The sequence below is a fragment of the Ambystoma mexicanum genome, chromosome 1q (assembly GCF_040938575.1).
Source record: "Ambystoma mexicanum isolate Mex_15411 chromosome 1q, UKY_AmexF1_1, whole genome shotgun sequence".
Classification (NCBI taxonomy): Eukaryota; Metazoa; Chordata; class Amphibia; order Caudata; family Ambystomatidae; genus Ambystoma; species Ambystoma mexicanum.
In genome coordinates, this window is record NC_090922.1 from 604,238,289 (window position 1) to 604,253,495 (window position 15,207).

Sequence of the window (15,207 nt, forward strand, 5' to 3'; positions counted from 1 at the left end):
GCTATAATCTTGTAGAACAGGATCAGGCTGATTTACTAGAGGGGTGGCCCATGCCAGGGTGTTACCCGTCATATGGGTAATCATAAACCCCACTTTGGCGTGATCTGAGGCAAAGGTTTGGGGATGGAAAGAGAAGTGAAGGTTACAGGCATCCAAAAATTCTTTGACTTTCTTTGGAGAGCCATCAAACTAAAGGGAGCGGAGGTAGATCCGCAGAAGGCCGTTCTCTCTCCGCCATACGTTGCTGCAAAGCGGTATTAGCTGCCTTGAGATTTTGTACTTCCAAGTTCAAGTTCTGAACTGCAGCTACAAGTTCCTGAACTTGTTGTGGTGTTGCCATCTTGATCTCTTTGTGGCGTTGCAAACTGTCACTGGGGTCAGTAATATTCTCGTTTTCAAAGGAAGAGTCCGATTCACCACCCTCCCCAAGCTTGTCACCTTCCTCCTTCTTCTTGGTACCCCTCTTATCTTTTCTTCTGGGTCTCTCCTTTTTTTTGTGGAGATAGGGACGTTCACGGAAGGATGCCACCGTGCCACCTACAAGGGTGACAAAGGGCAATCCTCCGGGAACGTCGAGAAGGGGAAAAAGCCAATGGCACAAAAAAACCCTGAGAGACCTCTTCAGTTGACTGGAGTGGGCCGCTAGATGAGATAGTATACGAAGCCGATTGCAGAGTCAAGGCTGCGAGGCAATCCAAAGGCGGGCTGAGGTCTGGTACACTGGCGGGCTGGAGAGTACACAGCGTGAGGCAGAGGCAATCCAAAGGCGGGCTGAGGTCTGCCAAGCCCAATTCTGGCACCCTCCTGTTGTAAAGAGCTGTGCTGCTCTTGAGTTGGGTTTGCGCTATATGCAATAAAGTAAATACATAAAATAATGAAAAAATAGGGGTATTGAGTCAGCTTACATATGCAGGCCTACTTTGGTGATTAAACCCTATGAGATGGACTGGGTATAGTTTTATGTGTATTATTTATTCATGTGGGTGTTTAGTAGAGTGCTGCACACGCTGGTTGGCTTTGTGGATGGTGTTGAGGTAGAAAGTTTGGTCTCATATTATTCAATCACCCTCATTCTAATGCCAGATGGCTTTATTTGTCTGTGGTAGAGAAGCAGTGAGTGAGTGTTCTGCAACTGTTGTGGCCCCATCCCTCGGCAAAGGGGGTGAGGCATCACTCTTCATCTTTGCATTATTGTCCCTGAACTGTATGCTTATCCCATTAAAAATACAGAACTATAGGTACAGAACACAAAGAAAAAGAAAGCTTGCATGGTTTGGGTTGCTCACTTGAGCTACCTGTAGTATTTACAGGTCATGGTGCACAGCACATTAAAAGTGAGGGTGTGTGGGGATCAACTGGATAACCCTAAAGATGTAAGTATCCCCCACATGAAGAGTGAGTGGAACATCCTGTACTGATTTTTGCTTTGCATTATGGAACTTGTAGTTTTCCTTTATCATTTGAAAAGGGAGTCTGCAAGTGGCTGTCACTGGGTTCAGTAATATCCTCGTTTTCAAAAGAAGAGTCCGATTCACCACCCTCCCCAAGCTCCTCACCTTCGTCCTTCTTCTTGGTACCCCTCTTATCTTTTCTTCTGGGTCTCTCCTTTTTTTTGTGGAGATAGGTACGTTCAGGGAAGGATGCCACCGTGCCACCTACAAGGGTGACAAAGGGCAATCCTCCGGGAACGTTGAGAAGGGAAAAAAGCCAACGGCACAAAAAACCCCTGAGAGACCTCTTTAGTTGACTGGAGTGGGCCGGTAGATGAGATGGTATACGAAGCCGATTGGAGAGTCAAGGCTGCGAGGCAATCCAAAGGCGGGCTGAGGTCTGGTACACTGGCGGGCTGGAGAGTACACAATGTGAGGCAGAGGCAATCCAAAGGCGGGCTGAGGTCTGGTACACAGGCGGACAGGAGAGTACAGATGAGTACAGAGGAGTACAAAGGAAGTGAGAACAGCTGAGGAGGGAGAGAAAACACAGGAAACAGAGTAGAATATAAGAAAGAAGGTGGGAGAGGGAGCAGGAGTAAATAAACAAGAGAGCAAGAGTAGCTGGAGGGAGGAGGAAGGAACGCAGGAGAAGCGTTAGGCAACAAACAGGTGGGTAACCAGGAAGCGTTGCAACGCGTCCGTAAACCGGAAGTGATTGTAGAAATACCTCCGGCCACGTATGTGCGGAACAACTAGACCAGTAATACAACTCAAAGAACAAACGTGACGGAACTGACTATGGCGGACCATAGCGCCAGCGGTTCCAAATCTGCCACCGTCGCCGAGGCATGACAGTATGCCCCCTCCTAAGGCGACCTCCCCCGGGCTTACCCGGATGAAACTAATGAAACTTGCGTATCAGAAAAGGGGCTATAATATGTGAGGTAGGTTCCCATGAATTTTCAGACCAGGGATAACCTTTCCACCGTACAAGATACTCCAATCTACCTCTGTGATATCTAGAATCGCAGATTTGGGCAACTTCATACTCGCCCTGCGTAGAATCTGGGGGTAAAGTAGTCCTCTTGGGTTGGCGAGACCAGGTATCCTCCTGGAAAGGTTTCAATTGCGAAGTATGAAAGACAGGGTGTACCCTACGAAGGCCTAGGGGAAGCTTTAACCGAAAGGCCACAGGATTGATTTTCTGTATGATCTTGTATGGTCCTAGGAACTTAGGGGACAGCTTGGAGGGATGAGTCCATCGAGGTAAATATCTTGTGGACAGCATAACCCGAGATCCTACTTCCCACCCAGGGACAGGTTGGCGGTGCTTGTCGGCTTGTGTCTTGTAACGCTTCTGTGCTTCACTGAGGCTTTCCCTAGATTTCTTGTGGATTTCTCTGAGAAGGGAAAGTGAAGAATCAACAGCGGGCAAGTTGGTAGGTAGGTCAGAAAGTGGTATGATAGAACGGGGGTGATAGCCATAAGTGCAGAAAAAAGGACTGATACACAGAGCAGAGTGTACAGAGTTATTATAAGAAAACTCAGCTAGGGGTAATAGTGAGCACCAATTGTCCTGTTGGAGATTTATGAAACATCGCAGGTATTGTTCGAGAGTACCATTTAGGCATTCAGTCTGTCCGTTAGATTGAGGGTGGAATCCAGATGTCAATGCTCTCTCCACTCCTAGCCTATCACAGAAGGCTCTCCAAAACCGGGAAGTATATTGACTTCCCCGATTCGAGATTATTTTAGTGGGTATACCATGGAGACGGAAGACATCTTTTACTTGCCTCAAGAATGTGGAAAGCACTCCGATCTGCTTGGTTAGAGGAAACATCCGTTCTCGAGAGGGTTCTGATTCTGGCAGGTAGTCACTTTGGCGAGAAAGGGAATCTGCCACCACATTCTGATTTCCTGGTATATACGTAATGACAAAATCAAATTGGGCGAAGAAATGAGCCCATCGGGCTTGACGTGTATTGTAACATTCAAATTGCTTCAGGACCTGAAGGTTCTTGTGATCGGTCCGAATGGTAAACGGGTGCTCGCCTCCCTGATAAAAATGGCGCCACTCCAGACAAGCTGATTTCATGGCCAACAATTTGCGTTCGATTACAGAATGATTCCTCTGGCTAGCATTGAGGGTCTTAGAAAAATATGAAATGGGGTGCTCCATGCCCTGATGTTTCTGTAATAAGACTGCTCCAATGGCAGCAGCCGACGCATCTGTCTCCAAGATAAAGGGTAAACTTTGATCTGGCTGGAGAAGAATGGGAGCCGAACAAAAGGCTTCTTTGAGACTGCAGAAACTGTCTTCTGCTTCAGTAGTCCATCTGAACGGAACCAAAGACTTCTTAAGTAGGGTCGTTATGGGTACGATCATCTGGGAAAAATTGATATGATCTTTCGATAAAAGTTCGCCAGACCCAGAAATCTTTGGATCTCCTTGACGGAATTTGGCGAGGGCCACTCCAGGATAGAGGCCACCTTGCAGGGGTCCATGGCAATACCTTGACTAGAAAGGATTAATCCTAAATACGGAATGGATATGGCTGAAAACACGCATTTGTTGAGTTTGACTGAGAGGTGGTTGTCTCTTAGTCTTCGGAAGACTTCCTTGACGTGACTTTCGTGTTCTTCTAAATTGTTGGAAAACACCAGAATGTCATCAAGATATAGTACGGTAGTATGACACAGTAGATCTGAAAATAGTCGGTCCATAAAGCGTTGGAAGATGGATGGGGCATTTACTAACCCAAAGGGCATCACCTGATACTCGAAGAGCCCAAACAGAGTCCTGAAGGCTGTCTTCCACTCGTCTCCTGTCTGTACTTGGAGCAGATGGTACGCATTCCTTAGATCGAGTTTGGTGAATACGGTGGCTCCAGGGACTGCTTGAATGGTCTCCGTTATCAAGGGCATCGGGTATCAGTCCTTTCTGGTCACTTTGTTCAAGCCCAGATAGTCGATGCAAGGTCTCAATTCCTGCGACTCTTTTTTTGGGATAAAAAACAAGGAGGCCCCGGCTGGAGACTTTGAAGGCCTGATAAGTCCATTAGCTAGATTATTGTCCAGATACTCTCTGAGAAAACGTTTTTCCTCCAGAGATAGAGGGAACATCCTACAGAAGGGCACCCGGGCTCCAGGAGTGAGTTCTATACAGCAATCTTCTGGTCGTGTGGAGGTAGTTCAATGGGAATCTTCTCGGTGACCACCTCAGTAAATTCCTTTAGATGGTGTGGCAGGCAATGAACGGCTCTGGTCTCGCAGCTGTTTGCAGTCTTAACCGTTTCAAATTTGGGTTCCGGCAAGCATTCCGTCTTACAGAACGTTGAATGAAAGTTCAGTAAATTCTTAGTCCAATCAATGTTGGGATTGCGCTTTCATAACCAGCAAATCCCCAAGATAAGGGGAAAGTGGGCCGCACGGATTATGTCAAAGAAAATCTTTTCCGAATGCTGTTGTATGGACAGGGTTAGTTCTTCAGTGGTGTGGGTAATCATACCAGAACTCAACGGTTCGCCATCAACACCTTCCACCTTCTGGTCTTCTTGTTTGGCAATCCGGTTGAGTCCCTTCTGTTCGGCCCAATGGGTATCAATAAAGTTACCGGCTGCCCCACAATCGAGTAAAGCCAGGGAAGATACCTCGGTGTCCCCTAGTTTGAGGGTTACTGCGAGAACCATGAGGCGAGAGTCTTCGGGTGTCTCCGATGAGGATACCGAAAGGGTTGCGTAAGGACTTGGAATGGCCCCTCGGAGGTGAGTCCTAACACTCACCGAGGGCGATCGTTTCCCAAACGTCTGAGAGGAACTTCAGGACAATCCCTCAATAGATGTGAGGATGCCCCACAATACATACACAAACAGCCATCCCTACGTCTCTTAAGTTCCTCCGGGGTGAGCGTAGCTCGAGTTGTGCCGATTTACATAGGTTCTTCTTTGCTTTGACGTGAGGAAGGCACCGATGTAGACGAGTGAGCTTCCAAGGGAGGGGCCCATAGAACTTGGTCTTCTTCTTTTCCATGCGACGTTCTGTTAATCTGAAGTCTATTCGGAGGGTAGCAGTAAGGAGATCGGCAAAAGATGTAGGCTGAGCAATACGGGCCAGCTCATCCTTGATGTCTTCTCTTAACCCACGCCGGAAGATGGCATACTGTGCCTGCTCCTGCCAACCTGCTTCTGCTGCTACTTGTTTAAAGGCGGTTATGTACGTAAGTAGGTCGGAGTTTCCTTGACGGATGTCCAGAACATCTTCAGATGCCAGAAATGTACTTTCTGTATGCAAAAAAGTATGCTGCATGAGGGTTTTAAATGTGCTATAATCTTGTAGAACAGGATCAGGCTGATTTACTAGAGGGGTGGCCCATGCCAGGGTGTTACCCGTCATATGGGTAATCATAAACCCCACTTTGGCGTGATCTGAGGCAAAGGTTTGGGGATGGAAAGAGAAGTGAAGGTTACAGGCATCCAAAAATTCTTTGACTTTCTTTGGAGAGCCATCAAACTAAAGGGAGCGGAGGTAGATCCGCAGAAGGCCGTTCTCTCTCCGCCATACGTTGCTGCAAAGCGGTATTAGCTGCCTTGAGATTTTGTACTTCCAAGTTCAAGTTCTGAACTGCAGCTACAAGTTCCTGAACTTGTTGTGGTGTTGCCATCTCGATCTCTTTGTGGCGTTGCAAACTGTCACTGGGGTCAGTAATATTCTCGTTTTCAAAGGAAGAGTCCGATTCACCACCCTCCCCAAGCTTGTCACCTTCCTCCTTCTTCTTGGTACCCCTCTTATCTTTTCTTCTGGGTCTCTCCTTTTTTTTGTGGAGATAGGGACGTTCACGGAAGGATGCCACCGTGCCACCTACAAGGGTGACAAAGGGCAATCCTCCGGGAACGTCGAGAAGGGGAAAAAGCCAATGGCACAAAAAAACCCTGAGAGACCTCTTCAGTTGACTGGAGTGGGCCGCTAGATGAGATGGTATACGAAGCCGATTGCAGAGTCAAGGCTGCGAGGCAATCCAAAGGCGGGCTGAGGTCTTGTACACTGGCGGGCTGGAGAGTACACAGCGTGAGGCAGAGGCAATCCAAAGGCGGGCTGAGGTCTGCCAAGCCCAATTCTGGCACCCTCCTGTTGTAAAGAGCTGTGCTGCTCTTGAGTTGGGTTTGCGCTATATGCAATAAAGTAAATACATAAAATAATGAAAAAATAGGGGTATTGAGTCAGCTTACATATGCAGGCCTACTTTGGTGATTAAACCCTATGAGATGGACTGGGTATAGTTTTATGTGTATTATTTATTCATGTGGGTGTTTAGTAGAGTGCTGCACACGCTGGTTGGCTTTGTGGATGGTGTTGAGGTAGAAAGTTTGGTCTCATATTATTCAATCGCCCTCATTCTAATGCCAGATGGCTTTATTTGTCTGTGGTAGAGAAGCAGTGAGTGAGTGTTCTGCAACTGTTGTGGCCCCATCCCTCGGCAAAGGGGGTGAGGCATCACTCTTCATCTTTGCATTATTGTCCCTGAACTGTATGCTTATCCCATTAAAAATACAGAACTATAGGTACAGAACACAAAGAAAAAGAAAGCTTGCATGGTTTGGGTTGCTCACTTGAGCTACCTGTAGTATTTACAGGTCATGGTGCACAGCACATTAAAAGTGAGGGTGTGTGGGGATCAACTGGATAACCCTAAAGATGTAAGTATCCCCCACATGAAGAGTGAGTGGAACATCCTGTACTGATTTTTGCTTTGCATTATGGAACTTGTAGTTTTCCTTTATCATTTGAAAAGGGAGTCTGCAAGTGGCTGTCACTGGGTTCAGTAATATCCTCGTTTTCAAAAGAAGAGTCCGATTCACCACCCTCCCCAAGCTCCTCACCTTCGTCCTTCTTCTTGGTACCCCTCTTATCTTTTCTTCTGGGTCTCTCCTTTTTTTTGTGGAGATAGGTACGTTCAGGGAAGGATGCCACCGTGCCACCTACAAGGGTGACAAAGGGCAATCCTCCGGGAACGTTGAGAAGGGAAAAAAGCCAACGGCACAAAAAACCCCTGAGAGACCTCTTTAGTTGACTGGAGTGGGCCGGTAGATGAGATGGTATACGAAGCCGATTGGAGAGTCAAGGCTGCGAGGCAATCCAAAGGCGGGCTGAGGTCTGGTACACTGGCGGGCTGGAGAGTACACAATGTGAGGCAGAGGCAATCCAAAGGCGGGCTGAGGTCTGGTACACAGGCGGACAGGAGAGTACAGATGAGTACAGAGGAGTACAAAGGAAGTGAGAACAGCTGAGGAGGGAGAGAAAACACAGGAAACAGAGTAGAATATAAGAAAGAAGGTGGGAGAGGGAGCAGGAGTAAATAAACAAGAGAGCAAGAGTAGCTGGAGGGAGGAGGAAGGAACAGACACAGTCCGCAAACAACGGGGAAGGAACGCAGGAGAAGCGTTAGGCAACAAACAGGTGGGTAACCAGGAAGCGTTGCAACGCGTCCGTAAACCGGAAGTGATTGTAGAAATACCTCCGGCCACGTATGTGCGGAACAACTAGACCAGTAATACAACTCAAAGAACAAACGTGACGGAACTGACTATGGCGGACCATAGCGCCAGCGGTTCCAAATCTGCCACCGTCGCCGAGGCATGACAGTATGCCCCTTTCTAAGGCTACCTCCCCCGGGCTTACCCGGATGAAACTAATGAAACTTGCGTATCAGAAAAGGGGCTATAATATGTGAGGTAGGTTCCCATGAATTTTCAGACCAGGGATAACCTTTCCACCGTACAAGATACTCCAATCTACCTCTGTGATATCTAGAATCGCAGATTTGGGCAACTTCATACTCGCCCTGCGTAGAATCTGGGGGTAAAGTAGTCCTCTTGGGTTGGCGAGACCAGGTATCCTCCTGGAAAGGTTTCAATTGCGAAGTATGAAAGACAGGGTGTACCCTACGAAGGCCTAGGGGAAGCTTTAACCGAAAGGCCACAGGATTGATTTTCTGTATGATCTTGTATGGTCCTAGGAATTTAGGGGACAGCTTGGAGGGATGAGTCCATCGAGGTAAATATCTTGTGGACAGCATAACCCGAGATCCTACTTCCCACCCAGGGACAGGTTGGCGGTGCTTGTCGGCTTGTGTCTTGTAACGCTTCTGTGCTTCACTGAGGCTTTCCCTAGTTTTCTTGTGGATTTCTCTGAGAAGGGAAAGTGAAGAATCAACAGCGGGCAAGTTGGTAGGTAGGTCAGAAAGTGGTATGATAGAACGGGGGTGATAGCCATAAGTGCAGAAAAAAGGACTGATACACAGAGCAGAGTGTACAGAGTTATTATAAGAAAACTCAGCTAGGGGTAATAGTGAGCACCAATTGTCCTGTTGGAGATTTATGAAACATCGCAGGTATTGTTCGAGAGTACCATTTAGGCGTTCAGTCTGTCCGTTAGATTGAGGGTGGAATCCAGATGTCAATGCTCTCTCCACTCCTAGCCTATCACAGAAGGCTCTCCAAAACCGGGAAGTATATTGACTTCCCCGATCCAAGATTATTTTAGTGGGTATATCATGGAGACGGAAGACATCTTTTACTTGCCTCAAGAATGTGGAAAGCACTCCGATCTGCTTGGTTAGAGGAAACATCCGTTCTCGACAGGGTTCTGATTCTGGCAGGTAGTCACTTTGGCGAGAAAGGGAATCTGCCACCACATTCTGATTTCCTGGTATGTACGTAATGACAAAATCAAATTGGGCGAAGAAATGAGCCCATCGGGCTTGACGTGTATTGTAACATTCAAATTGCTTCAGGACCTGAAGGTTCTTGTGATCGGTCCGAATGGTAAACGGGTGCTCGCCTCCCTGAAGAAAATGGCGCCACTCCAGACAAGCTGATTTCATGGCCAACAATTTGCGTTCGATTACAGAATAATTCCTCTGGCTAGCATTGAGGGTCTTAGAAAAATATGAAATGGGGTGCTCCATGCCCTGATGTTTCTGTAATAAGACTGCTCCAATGGCAGCAGCCGACGCATCTGTCTCCAAGATAAAGGGTAAACCTTGATCTGGCTGGAGAAGAATGGGAGCCGAACAAAAGGCTTATTTGAGACTGCAGAAACTGTCTTCTGCTTCAGTAGTCCATCTGAACGGAACCAAAGACTTCTTAAGTAGGGTCGTTATGGGTACGATCATCTGGGAAAAATTGATATGATCTTTCGATAAAAGTTCGCCAGACCCAGAAATCTTTGGATCTCCTTGACGGAATTTGGCGAGGGCCACTCCAGGATAGAGGCCACCTTGCAGGGGTCCATGGCAATACCTTGACTAGAAAGGATTAATCCTAAATACGGAATGGATATGGCTGAAAACACGCATTTGTTGAGTTTGACTGAGAGGTGGTTGTCTCTTAGTCTTCGGAAGACTTCCTTGACGTGACTTTCGTGTTCTTCTAAATTGTTGGAAAACACCAGAATGTCAACAAGATATAGTACGGTAGTATGACACAGTAGATCTGAAAATAGTCGGTCCATAAAGCGTTGGAAGATGGATGGGGCATTTACTAACCCAAAGGGCATCACCTGATACTCGAAGAGCCCAAACAGAGTCCTGAAGGCTGTCTTCCACTCGTCTCCTGTCTGTACTTGGAGCAGATGGTACGCATTCCTTAGATCGAGTTTGGTGAATACGGTGGCTCCAGGGACTGCTTGAATGGTCTCCGTTATCAAGGGCATCGGGTATCAGTCCTTTCTGGTCACTTTGTTCAAGCCCAGATAGTCGATGCAAGGTCTCAATTCCTGAGACTCTTTTTTTGGGATAAAAAACAAGGAGGCCCCGGCTGGAGACTTTGAAGGCCTGATAAGTCCATTAGCTAGATTATTGTCCAGATACTCTCTGAGAAAACGTTTTTCCTCCAGAGATAGAGGGAACATCCTACAGAAGGGCACCCGGGCTCCAGGAGTGAGTTCTATACAGCAATCTTCTGGTCGTGTGGAGGTAGTTCAATGGGAATCTTCTCGGTGACCACCTCAGTAAATTCCTTTAGATGGTGTGGCAGGCAATGAACGGCTCTGGTCTCGCAGCTGTTTGCAGTGTTAACCGTTTCAAATTTGGGTTCCGGCAAGCATTCCGTCTTACAGAACGTTGAATGAAAGTTCAGTAAATTCTTAGTCCAATCAATGTTGGGATTGCGCTTTCATAACCAGCAAATCCCCAAGATAAGGGGAAAGTGGGCCGCACGGATTATGTCAAAGAAAATCTTTTCCGAATGCTGTTGTATGGACAGGGTTAGTTCTTCAGTGGTGTGGGTAATCATACCAGAACTCAACGGTTCGCCATCAACACCTTCCACCTTCTGGTCTTCTTGTTTGGCAATCCGGTTGAGTCCCTTCTGTTCGGCCCAATGGGTATCAATAAAGTTACCGGCTGTCCCACAATCGAGTAAAGCCAGGGAAGATACCTCGGTGTCCCCTAGTTTGAGGGTTACTGCGAGAACCATGAGGCGAGAGTCTTCGGGTGTCTCCGATGAGGATACCGAAAGGGTTGCGTAAGGACTTGGAATGGCCCCTCGGAGGTGAGTCCTAACACTCACCGAGGGCAATCGTTTCCCAAACGTCTGAGAGGAACTTCAGGACAATCCCTCAATAGATGTGAGGATGCCCCACAATACATACACAAACAGCCATCCCTACGTCTCTTAAGTTCCTCCGGGGTGAGCGTAGCTCGAGTTGTGCCGATTTACATAGGTTCTTCTTTGCTTTGACGTGAGGAAGGCACCGATGTAGACGAGTGAGCTTCCAAGGGAGGGGCCCATAGAACTTGGTCTTCTTCTTTTCCATGCGACGTTCTGTTAATCTGAAGTCTATTCGGAGGGTAGCAGTAAGGAGATCGGCAAAAGATGTAGGCTGAGCAATACGGGCCAGCTCATCCTTGATGTCTTCTCTTAACCCACGCCGGAAGATGGCATACTGTGCCTGCTCCTGCCAACCTGCTTCTGCTGCTACTTGTTTAAAGGCGGTTATGTATGTAAGTAGGTCGGAGTTTCCTTGACGGATGTCCAGAACATCTTCAGATGCCAGAAATGTACTTTCTGTATGCAAAAAAGTATGCTGCATGAGGGTTTTAAATGTGCTATAATCTTGTAGAACAGGATCAGGCTGATTTACTAGAGGGGTGGCCCATGCCAGGGTGTTACCCGTCATATGGGTAATCATAAACCCCACTTTGGCGTGATCTGAGGCAAAGGTTTGGGGATGGAAAGAGAAGTGAAGGTTACAGGCATCCAAAAATTCTTTGACTTTCTTTGGAGAGCCATCAAACTAAAGGGAGCGGAGGTAGATCCGCAGAAGGCCGTTCTCTCTCCGCCATACGTTGCTGCAAAGCGGTATTAGCTGCCTTGAGATTTTGTACTTCCAAGTTCAAGTTCTGAACTGCAGCTACAAGTTCCTGAACTTGTTGTGGTGTTGCCATCTCGATCTCTTTGTGGCGTTGCAAACTGTCACTGGGGTCAGTAATATTCTCGTTTTCAAAGGAAGAGTCCGATTCACCACCCTCCCCAAGCTTGTCACCTTCCTCCTTCTTCTTGGTACCCCTCTTATCTTTTCTTCTGGGTCTCTCCTTTTTTTTGTGGAGATAGGGACGTTCACGGAAGGATGCCACCGTGCCACCTACAAGGGTGACAAAGGGCAATCCTCCGGGAACGTCGAGAAGGGGAAAAAGCCAATGGCACAAAAAAACCCTGAGAGACCTCTTCAGCTGACTGGAGTGGGCCGCTAGATGAGATGGTATACGATTGCCGATTGCAGAGTCAAGGCTGCGAGGCAATCCAAAGGCGGGCTGAGGTCTTGTACACTGGCGGGCTGGAGAGTACACAGCGTGAGGCAGAGGCAATCCAAAGGCGGGCTGAGGTCTGCCAAGCCCAATTCTGGCACCCTCCTGTTGTAAAGAGCTGTGCTGCTCTTGAGTTGGGTTTGCGCTATATGCAATAAAGTAAATACATAAAATAATGAAAAAATAGGGGTATTGAGTCAGCTTACATATGCAGGCCTACTTTGGTGATTAAACCCTATGAGATGGACTGGGTATAGTTTTATGTGTATTATTTATTCATGTGGGTGTTTAGTAGAGTGCTGCACACGCTGGTTGGCTTTGTGGATGGTGTTGAGGTAGAAAGTTTGGTCTCATATTATTCAATCGCCCTCATTCTAATGCCAGATGGCTTTATTTGTCTGTGGTAGAGAAGCAGTGAGTGAGTGTTCTGCAACTGTTGTGGCCCCATCCCTCGGCAAAGGGGGTGAGGCATCACTCTTCATCTTTGCATTATTGTCCCTGAACTAAATGCTTATCCCATTAAAAATACAGAACTATAGGTACAGAACACAAAGAAAAAGAAAGCTTGCATGGTTTGGGTTGCTCACTTGAGCTACCTGTAGTATTTACAGGTCATGGTGCACAGCACATTAAAAGTGAGGGTGTGTGGGGATCAACTGGATAACCCTAAAGATGTAAGTATCCCCCACATGAAGAGTGAGTGGAACATCCTGTACTGATTTTTGCTTTGCATTATGGAACTTGTAGTTTTCCTTTATCATTTGAAAAGGGAGTCTGCAAGTGGCTGTCACTGGGTTCAGTAATATCCTCGTTTTCAAAAGAAGAGTCCGATTCACCACCCTCCCCAAGCTCCTCACCTTCGTCCTTCTTCTTGGTACCCCTCTTATCTTTTCTTCTGGGTCTCTCCTTTTTTTTGTGGAGATAGGTACGTTCAGGGAAGGATGCCACCGTGCCACCTACAAGGGTGACAAAGGGCAATCCTCCGGGAACGTTGAGAAGGGAAAAAAGCCAACGGCACAAAAAACCCCTGAGAGACCTCTTTAGTTGACTGGAGTGGGCCGGTAGATGAGATGGTATACGAAGCCGATTGGAGAGTCAAGGCTGCGAGGCAATCCAAAGGCGGGCTGAGGTCTGGTACACTGGCGGGCTGGAGAGTACACAATGTGAGGCAGAGGCAATCCAAAGGCGGGCTGAGGTCTGGTACACAGGCGGACAGGAGAGTACAGATGAGTACAGAGGAGTACAAAGGAAGTGAGAACAGCTGAGGAGGGAGAGAAAACACAGGAAACAGAGTAGAATATAAGAAAGAAGGTGGGAGAGGGAGCAGGAGTAAATAAACAAGAGAGCAAGAGTAGCTGGAGGGAGGAGGAAGGAACAGACACAGTCCGCAAACAACGGGGAAGGAACGCAGGAGAAGCGTTAGGCAACAAACAGGTGGGTAACCAGGAAGCGTTGCAACGCGTCCGTAAACCGGAAGTGATTGTAGAAATACCTCCGGCCACGTATGTGCGGAACAACTAGACCAGTAATACAACTCAAAGAACAAACGTGACGGAACTGACTATGGCGGACCATAGCGCCAGCGGTTCCAAATCTGCCACCGTCGCCGAGGCATGACAGTATGCCCCTTTCTAAGGCTACCTCCCCCGGGCTTACCCGGATGAAACTAATGAAACTTGCGTATCAGAAAAGGGGCTATAATATGTGAGGTAGGTTCCCATGAATTTTCAGACCAGGGATAACCTTTCCACCGTACAAGATACTCCAATCTACCTCTGTGATATCTAGAATCGCAGATTTGGGCAACTTCATACTCGCCCTGCGTAGAATCTGGGGGTAAAGTAGTCCTCTTGGGTTGGCGAGACCAGGTATCCTCCTGGAAAGGTTTCAATTGCGAAGTATGAAAGACAGGGTGTACCCTACGAAGGCCTAGGGGAAGCTTTAACCGAAAGGCCACAGGATTGATTTTCTGTATGATCTTGTATGGTCCTAGGAACTTAGGGGACAGCTTGGAGGGATGAGTCCATCGAGGTAAATATCTTGTGGACAGCATAACCCGAGATCCTACTTCCCACCCAGGGACAGGTTGGCGGTGCTTGTCGGCTTGTGTCTTGTAACGCTTCTGTGCTTCACTGAGGCTTTCCCTAGTTTTCTTGTGGATTTCTCTGAGAAGGGAAAGTGAAGAATCAACAGCGGGCAAGTTGGTAGGTAGGTCAGAAAGTGGTATGATAGAACGGGGGTGATAGCCATAAGTGCAGAAAAAAGGACTGATACACAGAGCAGAGTGTACAGAGTTATTATAAGAAAACTCAGCTAGGGGTAATAGTGAGCACCAATTGTCCTGTTGGAGATTTATGAAACATCGCAGGTATTGTTCGAGAGTACCATTTAGGCGTTCAGTCTGTCCGTTAGATTGAGGGTGGAATCCAGATGTCAATGCTCTCTCCACTCCTAGCCTATCACAGAAGGCTCTCCAAAACCGGGAAGTATATTGACTTCCCCGATCCAAGATTATTTTAGTGGGTATACCATGGAGACGGAAGACATCTTTTACTTGCCTCAAGAATGTGGAAAGCACTCCGATCTGCTTGGTTAGAGGAAACATCCGTTCTCGACAGGGTTCTGATTCTGGCAGGTAGTCACTTTGGCGAGAAAGGGAATCTGCCACCACATTCTGATTTCCTGGTATGTACGTAATGACAAAATCAAATTGGGCGAAGAAATGAGCCCATCGGGCTTGACGTGTATTGTAACATTCAAATTGCTTCAGGACCTGAAGGTTCTTGTGATCGGTCCGAATGGTAAACGGGTGCTCGCCTCCCTGAAGAAAATGGCGCCACTCCAGACAAGCTGATTTCATGGCCAACAATTTGCGTTCGATTACAGAATAATTCCTCTGGCTAGCATTGAGGGTCTTAGAAAAATATGAAATGGGGTGCTCCATGCCCTGATGTTTCTGTAATAAGACTG

At 47.5% G+C, this 15,207-nt stretch overlaps 1 protein-coding gene across 1 annotated transcript in view; it reads right to left on the minus strand.

Moving 5' to 3' along the window:
- LOC138557788 (cytadherence high molecular weight protein 2-like) overlaps positions 1-15,207 on the minus strand; it is a 123,712-nt gene that overhangs the window by 63,451 nt on the left and 45,054 nt on the right. Inside the window, exons 5-9 of the mRNA XM_069642635.1 lie at positions 11,778-12,074; positions 11,150-11,497; positions 5,994-6,290; positions 5,366-5,713; positions 241-537 (exon numbers count right to left, since the gene is read on the minus strand). Coding sequence (XP_069498736.1) covers positions 241-537; positions 5,366-5,713; positions 5,994-6,290; positions 11,150-11,497; positions 11,778-12,074 — 1,587 coding nt within the window. The remainder of the gene's footprint in view (positions 1-240; positions 538-5,365; positions 5,714-5,993; positions 6,291-11,149; positions 11,498-11,777; positions 12,075-15,207) is intronic.